Source organism: Falco rusticolus, chromosome 7 (genome assembly GCF_015220075.1).
Source record: "Falco rusticolus isolate bFalRus1 chromosome 7, bFalRus1.pri, whole genome shotgun sequence".
Taxonomy (NCBI): Eukaryota; Metazoa; Chordata; class Aves; order Falconiformes; family Falconidae; genus Falco; species Falco rusticolus.
Genome location: NC_051193.1, coordinates 71,358,451 through 71,371,189, shown reverse-complemented (window position 1 = coordinate 71,371,189; position 12,739 = coordinate 71,358,451). Strand labels below are relative to the sequence as shown.

The window sequence follows — 12,739 nt, the reverse complement described above, 5'->3', positions numbered from 1 at the left end:
TATGAGATGGCAACACTTTGTAAAGGGCTATCAGGCATTCCCAGGAGAGACTTAAACCACAGGGCTCCATACAATAGTTTTTATTATGCTTTGGAAGTTCTCATCACACAGGTGATCATGACATAGACAGTTTTCTTAGTGCAAAGTGCTTTGCTGCCTGTTGAACCAGTGTGTAAGCTGTTAGCAAAAGCAGGAAGTTACTTATCAGCCAGTCAGTACTGCCTTAAACACACATCTTTACTGCTACCCGCATTGCCTTACCATCTGTATTTATAGACTCGTATCCGCCTCCTCATACCAAGTCCTCATTTATCCCCAAGCACGCACAGCAAACCCTGTACTCCTCTGGTTGTACTTGGGAGGACAGCATTGCACACCCTCCAAGCCTCTCTCAGATTACAGCACATCTTTAACTGTCCAAAACATCACCCGTTTTGGCTGCAAATCCACTTGACTCTTCCCATCTGGACAACTCCTCTCTTTTCCTGTTCTCCATCTCCTTTTCTGCCCATGAAGACTGTGATCGCTTCTACTTGCACGGAAGACGATAGCAGGAGGTGTGGTGGTCCTTCAAGTCAAACTCATCATGGCCTTCCCTGAGAATCAAACACAAAGCGCAGTCAGAAGTAAATACCCAGGCAGGGAACTCACCGCTAACCACTGCACAAGACGTCTCCCAGAAGCCCTTAACTAGAAACCCATCCCAAGAGTTAGCTGTGAGGATCCAACTGGCAGCCATGTGGACTGACTACTTGGACATATTTGCTCGTAACAGAAACCTCTGAGGTGCTCTGTGGAAAGGTCTGTTCACCCTTGCCTGCTGGAATGGGAAGTGACAGTAGGCCTCTCTGTTTCTTTCCCTCTTTGGGAGATTCATGTAACTGGTGGCTCATTTTCAGCACCGTGTTTGTGATTCCCACGCACATTAGCAACTCCGACGACAACAGTCAAAATGAGTCTGCTCACACAACTCAAAAATAACTGTTGTGGCTAAAATACAGGCAGCTGTCTTAACCACGCTCAGAAGCGGGCACTGTGGAGTAAGACACAAGCTTTATCTACAGCACGCAACTAATACACTCAGTCACCTGTCAGACTGCTGATTCTGCTTTTAATGATGTTTGCCATCTGATACTGTTGCTTTAGTTTTTATTATCTTACATCTAACAATCATATGTTTTCTCACCATTTTCATATATTCTCCCCTACTCAATTGTCATCTCTCTACAAAAACATTTGCAGAAAATGAGAGAATATACACAAAAGCATCTCTCGCTATCCCAACCAGATTCTTAGCACCCTGCTAAATGTCATCCAGCACTAATCTAAGAACCCAGCCAACTACCCAATAGTTTTGAGACATGAAAAAAAGAAACCACACAAGTTGTGAGGAATAGCTTTGTATTCATAAGAATTAACCGTCCACATCTGAGATGTGCAACCTTTTTTTTGTCAAAAATAAGCTACAGATGTTTAAGAACCAAGACTACAGCTGCTGCAAGGCCTAACTGAGGAAAAAAAGGTTTGCCTATAAAATCAACGAAGATTTTTTTTTTTTTTACATAGTTTAAGACTGCAGAGTTTCAACTAAGAAAAGCCTCAGTAATTTATACTATCTGATCTCTCCTCTTATGGCAATCCAGCCCAGATCATCCATCAATAACAAGCCACAGGAGTCACAGAACAATGGTCTTGTTTATCCCATCCCACGCAGTGCAGCACATCAGCTGCTCCAGAGAACACTCAGACAATGTGCCCAAACATGCACTGGAGCAGACAGACATTTCTGCCTAGGACCAGTTTAGTCCTCGAACCCTGGGATAACGACTGACTGCACAAACTATTTCCATAAAAACTAGCACTCAGCTCACATCTGGGTTCCTCAGATCTTACCTCCTAATGCCTGGGTTTCTGCCCAAGGGGAAGAACAAACAAGAGCAGCCAAGTTTACCTGTCACTGGCCTCTCAGATCAGGAGGAACTGACAGACTTACCGAAAACAGCGTTGGCAGTAGAGGTCCCCATCGCAGCCATGACAGCGCAAAGTGGCATCTTCGTTGCAGATACAGCACCAGGGTAACTCATCCTCATCACTGTCATCTGTGCTGGCAAGAGCTGTGGCGGTTGGAGTCTGGCTCTAATTCACAAAGAGAAGAGACACAGCATTCAAATCCCAGCACAGACAATACAGGAGTTCCATTGTAATGCATGATGGCCACGACGACATGTCACATGGTCCACAGTCCACTCTCTGTTGATCCTAACTCTGTGAGATGAACTTGCCCACAGCCCAAGGACAGGCTCTGTATGTATCTAGATCATATAATAAAAACCCAAGGTACTCCCTATAATTTCCTCATGAATCTATGCTGCTCAGAGGGTGTTCATCCTCATTTAGCATCTACAGCAATATACACCAACATTGTCCATGTTAAGGGCATGAAGCCCAGATCTTCTGGCAGGCACCACAGCAATACCAAGCTGTGGTGGGTGACCTTGGCTGGATGCCAGGCGCCCACCAAGCCATTTGATCACTCCCCTCCTCAGAAGGATAGAGGAGAAGAAAGTAAGATGAGAAAAACTTCATAGGTCAAGATAATGGCAGTTTAATAAAGCAAAATCAAAGTTTGCACACGGAAGCAAAGGAAAACAAAAGACATTAGTCTCTACTTCCCATCAGCAGATGTCTGGCCTCTTACTAGGAAGGCTTCAGTATGCATAGTCGTTGCTCCAGAAGGTAAATATCACCAATAACAAATGCCACCCACCCCAGCCTTCCTCCTCCTTTCTCCAAGTTTTGTATCTGAGCAGACGTCACACAGTATGGAATATCCCTTCGGTCAGCCAGGACAGCTGACCCAAACTATGTCTCCTCCCAAGACCTTGCCCATCCCCAGCCTACTGGTTAAGGTGGGGGAAATTTTTGAGACAGCCTTGATGCTGTGGGAGCACTGCTCGGCAGTAGCCACAACACTGGTGTGTTATCACCACCTTTCTAGCTACCAGTCCGAGCTCAGCACTGAGGGAAGCTACAGGGAGAATTGACTCAATCTCAACCAGACCCAATACACAACCGACAGACAATCCCTGCTGCAAAACCAAGTGATCAAGCAGTTTTGCTGAAAGCACTTATGGGGGAACAGAAAGCAGTGGGGAGGTGGTGGTGAAGGAGTGTGTTTTCTCCCTGCTATAGAAAGAAAACTGTGGGACAAATGAAGTGATTTGCTTAAAGACACCTACTATTGATTTGTATTGAGGCTGGGCCAAAAAGATCTTCTGAAATCATAATCTAAAATTTATCCATAAGGCCATCTATTGTCTCCGCCTGCTTTACAGACAACTCTTGTGGAACTGAACAGCCACACACACATTGGGACACAGTGCCCAGACACTGGCAAAGGCTGCTTCAAAACACAACAGCAATAAGATGGCACTATCTTTTATATCACTAAACCCAGAAGCGCAAGGTGGCATACCTACAAGATGGATGTTTTCAATAATGCTTACAATTAAATAATTTCTTCCAGTGGGGACAGGCCTGTCAGGTGTCTGTGAGTCACAGGTCCATTTAGTTCTTGTAATATACATTAGAGAAGGTGTATATATTTCCATAATAGGCTGGACTCCATTCTGAGCATAGGATATCTTATTACTAATTCCTTCCTCTGACGTTATATGAGAATGCAGTCAATTACTATCTAGAGGTTCCATTCTGTACATGCTGAAAGCACTGGCAAACCTCCCACTTACCCTGGTACAGGCTACATGGTACTAGACTGTGGCCAATTGGTCTAATTACATCAATCAAGTTAAAAGTCTCTTCTCTAATATCCATCTTGCGAGGTCTGTGCTAACTTCTCTGGGTTTAGAGGACACCATCCCATTCAGCAGAAAGTCACCCTGAAAGAAATTGTGTCCCAGGGAGCTATTCCTTTTAAAACAAGGATGACTCACAGCTGTGCTCAGGCCTGGTCAGCCTTGCAGAAGCCACTCAGCTTGCCTGCTCTGGAGAAGCTGGTTGTTTTTTTTTCCTTTGCATCAAGCTCAGGATACAGCAAACTTTTGCTCTATAACTGTACTCTCCTGAGGCCCTGGAACATGTCATTTCAAGAGATCCTAACCAGCTCACTGACCTTTTGCTTTGCCTTCTTATGCAGGTTCTGTTGGGAGGGTGTTGGTTGGGTGGTCTGATCTGGAGGAATGTTGAATCCACTTGCTTCATCCAGGGCTGCTTCCTCTGCGAGCTGGTAACAACAGAAAGTAAGAAGCCTGTTGTTTCAAGTACAGTTGGGAGCCTCACTCTAGGCTCTAAACTCCTGCCCTTCTCCTTGCTCTCATGCAGTAACAGGAGATAACAAGTCTGAATACATCTGGTGTTATCTAGGCAGATGTGAGCTTGTTCTGGTCTGCACTCCCAACACTGTGCGTACGTTGTGAACAGTTAGTGTAGCAGCAGGGGCCTTCAGTTAAACACACTCTGCAGTGCAGCTATCAGCAGACCCTCAACATCATGCTAATCATGCATGTGTTGTCTGTAATTAGGCAGAAACTTAAGCACAGAAAGCTCTTGTCTTGCAGGCAGACACTTCATAGACATTTAGACAGAAATGTAGGCATAAGCTGTGCTAAACAGCACACACCTCATCATCCATGTTCTAGCTGAGTGGGAGAAAAGATTAAACGAGAAGTTAAGGAAGTACCTGCAAAGTGGAGTTGGAGAGGACACCACAAGAGACACAAAGCATGAATGAGAAAGACAATGTGACAGACTAGAAGTAATGTTGCCAATCACCTGTAGCTGATGGCCCAGGGGAGCTGGTGTTGGAAAAGCACTAGGAGAGAAAGGAATGAAATTCTGCCCAGGAACAGAAACACATGCTTTGCATGCTCACAGGTAACATATATACTGGGAATAATTGAGAGGAAGCTGCCACTTCTGACCTGTTTCAGCACTCTGCGAATGGCTTCCTCCTCAGTCACTTCCTCATCACTGTCAGGGAGTTTATAGGTTTCCAGTGTAACTGCAAGAGTAAGAGATAGGAGACTGTAACCCACACCTGCCTCAAACCTCGAGCCCACTTATGTGCCAGAGACAATCCTTTGTGGTGTGAGCTGGTTTTGGCATTCTGGCTCTGGCACAGACAGACCCTTTACAGGTCAGGACTCTCAAAAATGGCATTACTGTTTGTTTTTAATACTGGAAGAGGGAAGGGAAAAAACCCCATCAAAACCAGAGGTTTGCTTTTAAAAGGTTTGTTAACCTCACCAGAGCATGCTAGAATTATCCCAAAGAAGGGTGCAAGACAAAGTTGTCTGACATTACAGCTCCAGCCTTTACCCTCAACTAAAATCTTTCATACTGATTTCATGAGGAACCAACCTGTACAATGTTACAGGCAAGAACGAAATCTGTCTATTTCTTGCAGAATGGAGGAATTACATGGATAAATGCCTCTCAAAAGAAATTACTCTGTCACAGGAACTTGGTTCCTCTCTTGGCACTGTGCTTTTGTCTGCTACTCACCTTTCTCTGGGTCCTCGCCTCTGAGTGCTGCAAGTCTCTTGGCAACTTGTAGGATCTTTTCCTGTCTAGTGTTCTCTTCCCACAGCTCAGCAGCAGCTTCTGCCAGAAGTTTATTCTTCTCTTCCTCTAGCTGTTTTGGGTCCAGATTTGCAGGGCAAACACAATCTTCACTTTCCCGATTGAGATCATTCAAATTCTGGCTACTAACAGCTGCAAACAGACCGAACACGCTGGTGACTCAGCAGCAATGTTCCTTGGGTGCAGACAACGAGACTAAAGCAATGGTATGAGTGTAGCTTGCTGCTCCTCCATTAATTTGGGAAGTAACAGGAGAAGGCATGCCACAGTAGGATCTGCATTGTACATGAAAAGAAGAAAGTGAGCTAATCTGTATTTTACAGTGAGATTACACAGAAAACACCGCAGCTAGGAAGATAATTGTATCCCAGATTCCAATGTTTTGTAACAGCGCACAGGTGTGTTGAGTAGCAAGAGCTCCTCCCCAGGGAAGGGTCACAGAGAAACAGAGGAGCAATCTGAATAATACAGCCCTGAGAAGAAGAAACCGTCTCCAAGCAAAGACAATGAGACCCAGTATAGATCCGGATGGCTGCTCTTGGTCAATTTGGGAGCCATTAAGGGGAAGATTAGGTCAAATTGGACACCCAGCTCACATGTAGGCTGGACAGGGAGGCACATAATCCCTTCTCACTACAACACATATATTATTACACAGAAACAGGTCAGTGGAAGCCAAAGTAGATACCTTGAGGCTGGATTCTTGGTCTGTAATGCTCATCAATGGTAACTTCCTCTGACAGCTGAGTTAACAGGTCATCAGTCTGCTGGACCAGACTTCTGGTATCAGGAGGTCGGTGTACCTAAGAAACAAGGAGGGTATGGGAAAAGGCAAATGAAAGTGGTGTACTCAATCAAATGAAAAGTTTGGTAACCAAGATCACCCTAGGTGGAAACAGCATAAAAAGATGCATCCACTGCTCAACTTATGGTTATCTGGTGTAAGACTTAGGGCTTCATTCTCTGAGGTGCTGAGTGCACACAACTCGAAAAGCAGTCACCCAAACAAGGCACAGTAGTGCTGAACATATAGGAGTACACGCTGCTGGGTCCCACCCCAGCTCTGCCCCTACCCCCAATGTAAAAAGAGTGCCGTTCTCAGCAGTGCCAGCCAGAGCCCCACTGGGGCCTATGGTAACAGCTGGGTGTGAAGCACTGCTGAAAAATGAACATGAGCATCTTGGGGACAAGATCATTCATATAGGCTTTGAAGGCATATGTACAACTCATTCCTCTGCAATCTCAGACTAACCATTTCTGGAATAATTAACAGGATTTTTCCCAGCTGGGCTGCAGTAACAACTACAGGATACAATTAGAAGGCAGGGCTGATAAGCCCCAAACACAAACAAACAGCTCTGAAAAAAAATAATCAGACCACTTGGGTATACAAATGGGTTGAGAGGAAAAATATTAGCATCCGTAACTAAAAATAAACACATGAACTACATTTGACATAAAGAAACATATTGCATTCAAATTGAAGCAGTGAACTGTTAAAGGCTGGCCATTTGCTTCTGGAGCAATGACACAAACAGGAGGGGATTTCTGAAGGGTGCCACTTGGACACAAAAAAGCTGAAGAAAGAAGAACGGTTAACATGCTGGGACACCAGCTACTGTGTCAGCTCAGAATACACTGCTGGCTAAAGAGCTGAAGGAGCTTACAGGTCTGGGAGCCTGGGAAGGAGGATCTCTCCCCTGCAGGACAGCCAACCGGTCCTCCATTTCCTGTGTGGATGGAACAGGTCCTCGACAGTCCTCCTTCAGCGCAGCCAGCCTAGCTTCGATCTCAGCCTGAGTAGGGATGGATTCTGCAATTCAGAATAACCCAAGAGAAGTGATTATTGTGTTATTGAAAACAAAAGGTTTCACATTTTTTTTTCTCAAAATTGTATTTCTTTCTGGAATCAGATTCTGAACACCTGAGCAAAAACCTCCCTCAGACACTGACACGAACAAGCAGTCATACTGCAGTGACTTGGAGGCTCCCCTAAATGGTAACTGCTATCCTTTTCTTCCGAGTCCTTGCCTCCTTCACAGTTTATCTCCTAACCATAAGGTATTAGGATAATGTCATTTGGCAATCAGCTGACTCAGGACACTAGGGACAGGCAGTGAAATGTGTTATTTAGGCAGTACAGTCCATTGCTACCACATCTCTTAATGTAATCCTAGGCATATTGAAACCCTCCCCCACCACATAACAGGATGAAAGGAAACTGCCTCAAGTTGTGCTAGGGGAGGTCTAGATTGGATATTAGGAAAAATTTCTTCATCAAAAGGGTTATCAAGCATTGGAAAAGGCTACTGAGGGAGGTGGCTGAGTCACCATCCTTGCAGGCATTTAAAGATGTGTGGGTGTGGCACTTGGGGACACGGTTTAGTGGTGGACCTGACAGTGCTAGGTTTATGGTTATAGTTGATGATCTTAAGGTCTTTTTCAACCTAAATGATTCTAGATTCTATGATCCTATGATAATCAGGGTGTTCTTTCCCTTTTAGAGATCACAGATAATTTTTAAAATAGTTTACTCTCTCACAAGTTCCACAAGGCTGTCCCAGAATCTGACAGCTGTGGACTGCGATGAGAATCCTTTTCTTCCTCTGTGAGGCAAGGCTGGCCAGAACATAATCCCACAGAGACTGGCACTGCTGTTGCCCAGGACAATGACCTACAGGAAAACTTCTGCAAAACAGTATGGCCAAAGACCCTCTTTTCATTCTGCTCCTAAGGGGCTTGACACAGGCTTTTATCCCAAACAATGGAAAATGAGAAAGTGATTTTACAGGTAAGACACTGTCCCAAAACTAGAGAAGCAGTTTCAAGGGAAACCCCAAGAAGCAAAAAGAAACTGGAACAACAACCTAAAATCACTGTAGAATATGACCATTGTGGCAGCAGGACATGGATGCTCTGTCTTATTTTAACCCTTCAATTCCCTAAAAAGGGAGGCTCTGAAAGCCCAGCACTACTTCCTCCCTCCAGGTTCCATGTTTCCCCAAGTGGCAATGTTCCCACCCAAGGTACCCCTGGTATCTTCCAAAACTCACTCGGCTTCCTTTCCTGCCTGAGCCTCTCCAGTCTCTCTGCAATAGCTCTATCCTCTTTTGAGAGCCCTGGGTATCTGGAGCCTACTGGACGTAGGGGCTCCCCAGCTGCCTTCTGTTGTTTTTTCAGCTGGTTTTGCTTAGCCTCAAAAGCTGCTACACGCCTGTGACAAGAATGAAAAAAAAAGAAACCATTGAGAACAGGGGTTTAAACCCTAAGATAAAAAACCATCCTCTGTGAACCCAACAGGCTATTTGAGGGATGTCAGTGTAGAACAAAACAGAAACCACTCCCTCCTGTACCAGGTTTTCCTGTATCAGCACAACGAGGAACACCCAAGGGTAAGGAAAACCTTAGCTCACAGAAGAAGCACACCTGGCACCAATTCCAAGGAGACAAGGAACAATTCACCACCAGGTTCTTGTTTCCAAGCCAAGTCCAATCAGTCACAGATAAACATAGGCAGGAGGCTCTTCAGGAGTATATTTGAAAAGAATAGACAACCCTCCTACCTCCACCCCCCCAAACAAACAAAAAGACTCAGACAACAAAACAAAACCTGCATCCTTTATCCAAATCTGAACAAGCAAATACCCACATCACAATCCCCACTTTTGCTGGTTTCTATAGGGAACGAGGAGCGAGGGCCTGAAAGGCTACTCTGCAGCACAAACAAACCATCTGGCAGGCAAGTGCAACTCACTTTTTGTAGTTTTCTGGTGGCGACCATTTTGCTGAAATGCTTTGAGATGCCTCTCTGGAAGACAAAACCAACAATTTCTCTGAACTCAAGATGCTATCAATGCTTCAGTCATCTAGTCTCTCAACTCCAGAGGAATCAGCATATGTTTCTCAATCTCCTGGTATGGTCCCTTTCATAACCTCATTAATATGGAAAGCAATCAGCTTATGGAAGGAATTAAGATAATATAGCTGTCTGCGACAGCAAGGGACTTAATTTCTAGTCCTTTGGTCCAGTTGTTTTGCATCTGGACAAAACATGATTTAACGCGGTCACCAGTAATCCAAAGGAGGCAGGGATGAAATAACCTTGCCTCCCACAGCCTGCACCTCCCAGTTCAGAGAGCAGATAGAGAGTAGTTAGGTAAGACTCACAGTGTAATTAGCTTCCATACAGCGGAATACTCTGAAAGGAGCAGTGGCATGCAACAAACACAGAATTATATAATGCACAAGCTAAACAAAATGTTACAAAAGTTATTACGTAACAACCAGTATCACAACATCTTCTAGCACACTTGAACACTGCACACCGCAAACACATCTTGTGTAACTATCTTCTACTTTGCTGTATTCAGGTTGAGCTACTACACTACACACCTGTGTAGGGTAGTTAGCATATTTTATTCATTCTTAGAAGTTACAGCTACAAACACCTCTGTGCTGTGCTAAGGCCTGTATAGCAATGAATGAATGCAACATCACTGGACCGCTTTCCAGTTCCAAGGCTTCAGAACTGAAAGCTACGTGCATGAAGAACAATACACACAGCTTACAGAGCTGCAGCCTACCTGTATTATCTACCTGCCATCCAGTCAGGGACAATTTTTTTCTGCTGTAACTCTACAGTGCTGATACTAAACAGATGAGGAAAAAAACCTCAAAAGAAACATGGAGAAAGGCTGCCCTGTTTTCTTAATGGCTTTGGAGATGTAACAGGGAATCAGAAAATTTCAAACCTGAAAGACTGAATACTGTACTTTCAGCATCAATAGCTCACACTGGTTTCATGAGCCAGTGCTTCTGAAATGAAGGCCTCTGCTAATGACAGACTCTTCTCCTTTAGACACCTGCAGAGCCAAAAAATTCCCTACTCACTGGTGAAAATTACTTGCTAGAAGAGAGGTAAAAGAAATGCAAAAGACGACACAGAAGAACTGGCCGAGCGAGGGGTTCTGGTGTACACTTGTGCTCTTGCATTACTCGTTCATGTGTATAACCCATGCTCCTACTGAATTAAGGGTTTCTGTTTTTAACAGGCAGGTTATGTTTGCAAATCTTTTTTTTTTTTTTCTTTTAAAAGAAAACCAATTTTAGGCTACAAAATTTTAAGTCTTGAGGCTATACATAGCAGAGACCCCTTAACAAGAAGGATCTGTGTCACTGTTTGCCCACAGAGGTAACACTTCGAACATCTTAGTTAGACCATTCAACTACTATGCATCTCAAAAGTCTGCCAGTGCTTTCAAAGGGGTGTAGATTTTTGGGCAAATACATGGTGCAGCTTAATCTGCTCTTGTCTAGCGAAGATATCCACAGGCATTAGATGTCCACCCATGAAGATTTGAACCTAGTTCTTTCAGACTACTATGTCACCCTAGAGAACAGCCTCACAAATCCTGATACCCATCTTTGGACTGCACAGCTCATGTAACAGCAGTTCAGTTAACGACCTGGCTTGAAACTCCAGGGTACAGGCAGCATGCACACACAAGCGCAAGGCACAGCTCTCACGGAGAGATCCGCAACACAACTTTGGGGTGCAAAACGAAGAAACAAAGCAAGATACTGCCTTTGGGTGAAAAAACACTCTGTCTTACCCAGTTAGCTTTCCGTGACACTGCTTGCACACCTTCTGCTGAGTGTTTCCACAGCGGGGAACGACAGCACTGAAGCTAAGGCAGCCTGAGCAGAACGACCGGCCGCAGTTCTTGCATCCACACTGCGGAGACACAAGAGAGGGGCAGGACAGGGCTTCAGCACCCAGTCACCATCCACACCCCATTGCTCTGGCCAGCCATATGCAGGAACAGCACCTATGCCAAGCTGCACTAAAAATAACACTGGGGTTACACTGATTTTTTTTTTTTAAACTGTATCATTAGCTACTGCTGAAGATATGGAGACTCTCAAGAGCCTTCGAGCACCAGCACATAACTCCTGCTGGGGGCTGAGACACCATTTCATCCCATAGTATAATGAAGCGTGGGGGGGAATTCTCTGAGACAGTGACTGAATGTTGGATTAGAGGGATGACATTCAACAGCTTTTTTTTTCTTTTTTTTTTTTTTTTTTTTTTTCCCATAATCACCCATATTCGCAGACGTACTGCAGCCAGGCCCCGCCGAGCTCAGTAGCAGGGACAACAACGCGGCGGCGCTGTCAGGGGCCGCTCAAGACTCCCCGGCTTCCCTAAGGCCGCGGCGCCGCGGGCCCGGCCGGCCCTGCCCCCCTCAGCCGGACTTGCCTCTTTCTTGAAGACCGAGAACTTGGACGCACACCCATAGCACCGCCTGTCCATGTTGCTACCGGAGCCGCGCCCCCACTACGTCAGGCCCGACTGTTGTCCCCGCAGCGCCTGTCACTGCCGCACACCCAAAGGGCGGCAGCGAACCGGGGCTGCCGGTAACCGGGAGGCCGAGACGACACCTTCCCGCCCCTCACACAGTGGGCCGGCGCCGCACGACGCCCCGCTGCGGCGCAGGGCCCGCCGGGAGGTGTAGTACCGGGAGGTGTAGTACCGGGAGGTGTAGTCTCTCGAGCTGCGCTGCCCAGGGCCCCCCCGCCCGCCGGGCCCGGGCCCGGCCCCCCCGCGCGGTGCATTGTGGTACCTGCCGGCCGGTGCCGCCGGCGAGGCGCGCGGCGCTGGGTGCGCGGGAAAACTCTCTTTCCCAGCAGGCAGCGCGCCGCGGAGCCCCGCCGCGGCGCTGAGGGAACGGGCAGCTGCGCCGGTTGGCGGCGGGTGAGGCGGTCCCGTACCCCCTGTGGTGGGTCGGGGAGGAGCGGCGGCTTGGCAGCGCCTCTCCCCTGCGCTCCTCCTCCCCCGGCGGCCGGCCCGACGCCAAGGAGCGGGAGACGCCTCAGCCTCCCGCGGCCTAGCGCTCCATCTCGAGTAGTCGCCGTTCCCACCGTAAGGAAAAGCACTGTGGCTGTTGAAGGGGGAGCAGGCCGCCGGCGGGGTCCTTCACTAGTTTCTCGTTACAGAGTTGAGTGATTGCTTACAGCAGCTTCCGTATGGCACCGCTATGCCGTGTCCGTGCCCCCATTACAGTGGACTCAGTACACTGTTGCATTTTTGCCCGTTAGATGTCGTTAGGTGTCAATGACACAAAAAAATGTGTTACCT

General features: G+C 46.6%; 1 protein-coding gene across 1 annotated transcript; it reads right to left on the bottom strand.

Annotated features, from left to right (window-relative positions):
* Nucleotides 1-65: 65 nt before the first annotated feature.
* ZFYVE19 (zinc finger FYVE-type containing 19) lies at nt 66-12,094 on the bottom strand. Its single transcript, XM_037395187.1, has 11 exons — nt 11,861-12,094; nt 11,214-11,335; nt 9,356-9,409; nt 8,655-8,815; nt 7,269-7,414; nt 6,290-6,404; nt 5,524-5,733; nt 4,941-5,020; nt 4,133-4,243; nt 1,994-2,136; nt 66-596 (listed from the first exon to the last, which is right to left on the bottom strand). The coding sequence occupies exons 1-11, from the start codon at nt 11,912-11,914 to the stop codon at nt 530-532; spliced, it is 1,263 nt and encodes a 420-aa protein (XP_037251084.1). The 5' UTR covers nt 11,915-12,094; the 3' UTR covers nt 66-529.
* Between the last annotated feature and the right edge of the window lie 645 nt (nt 12,095-12,739).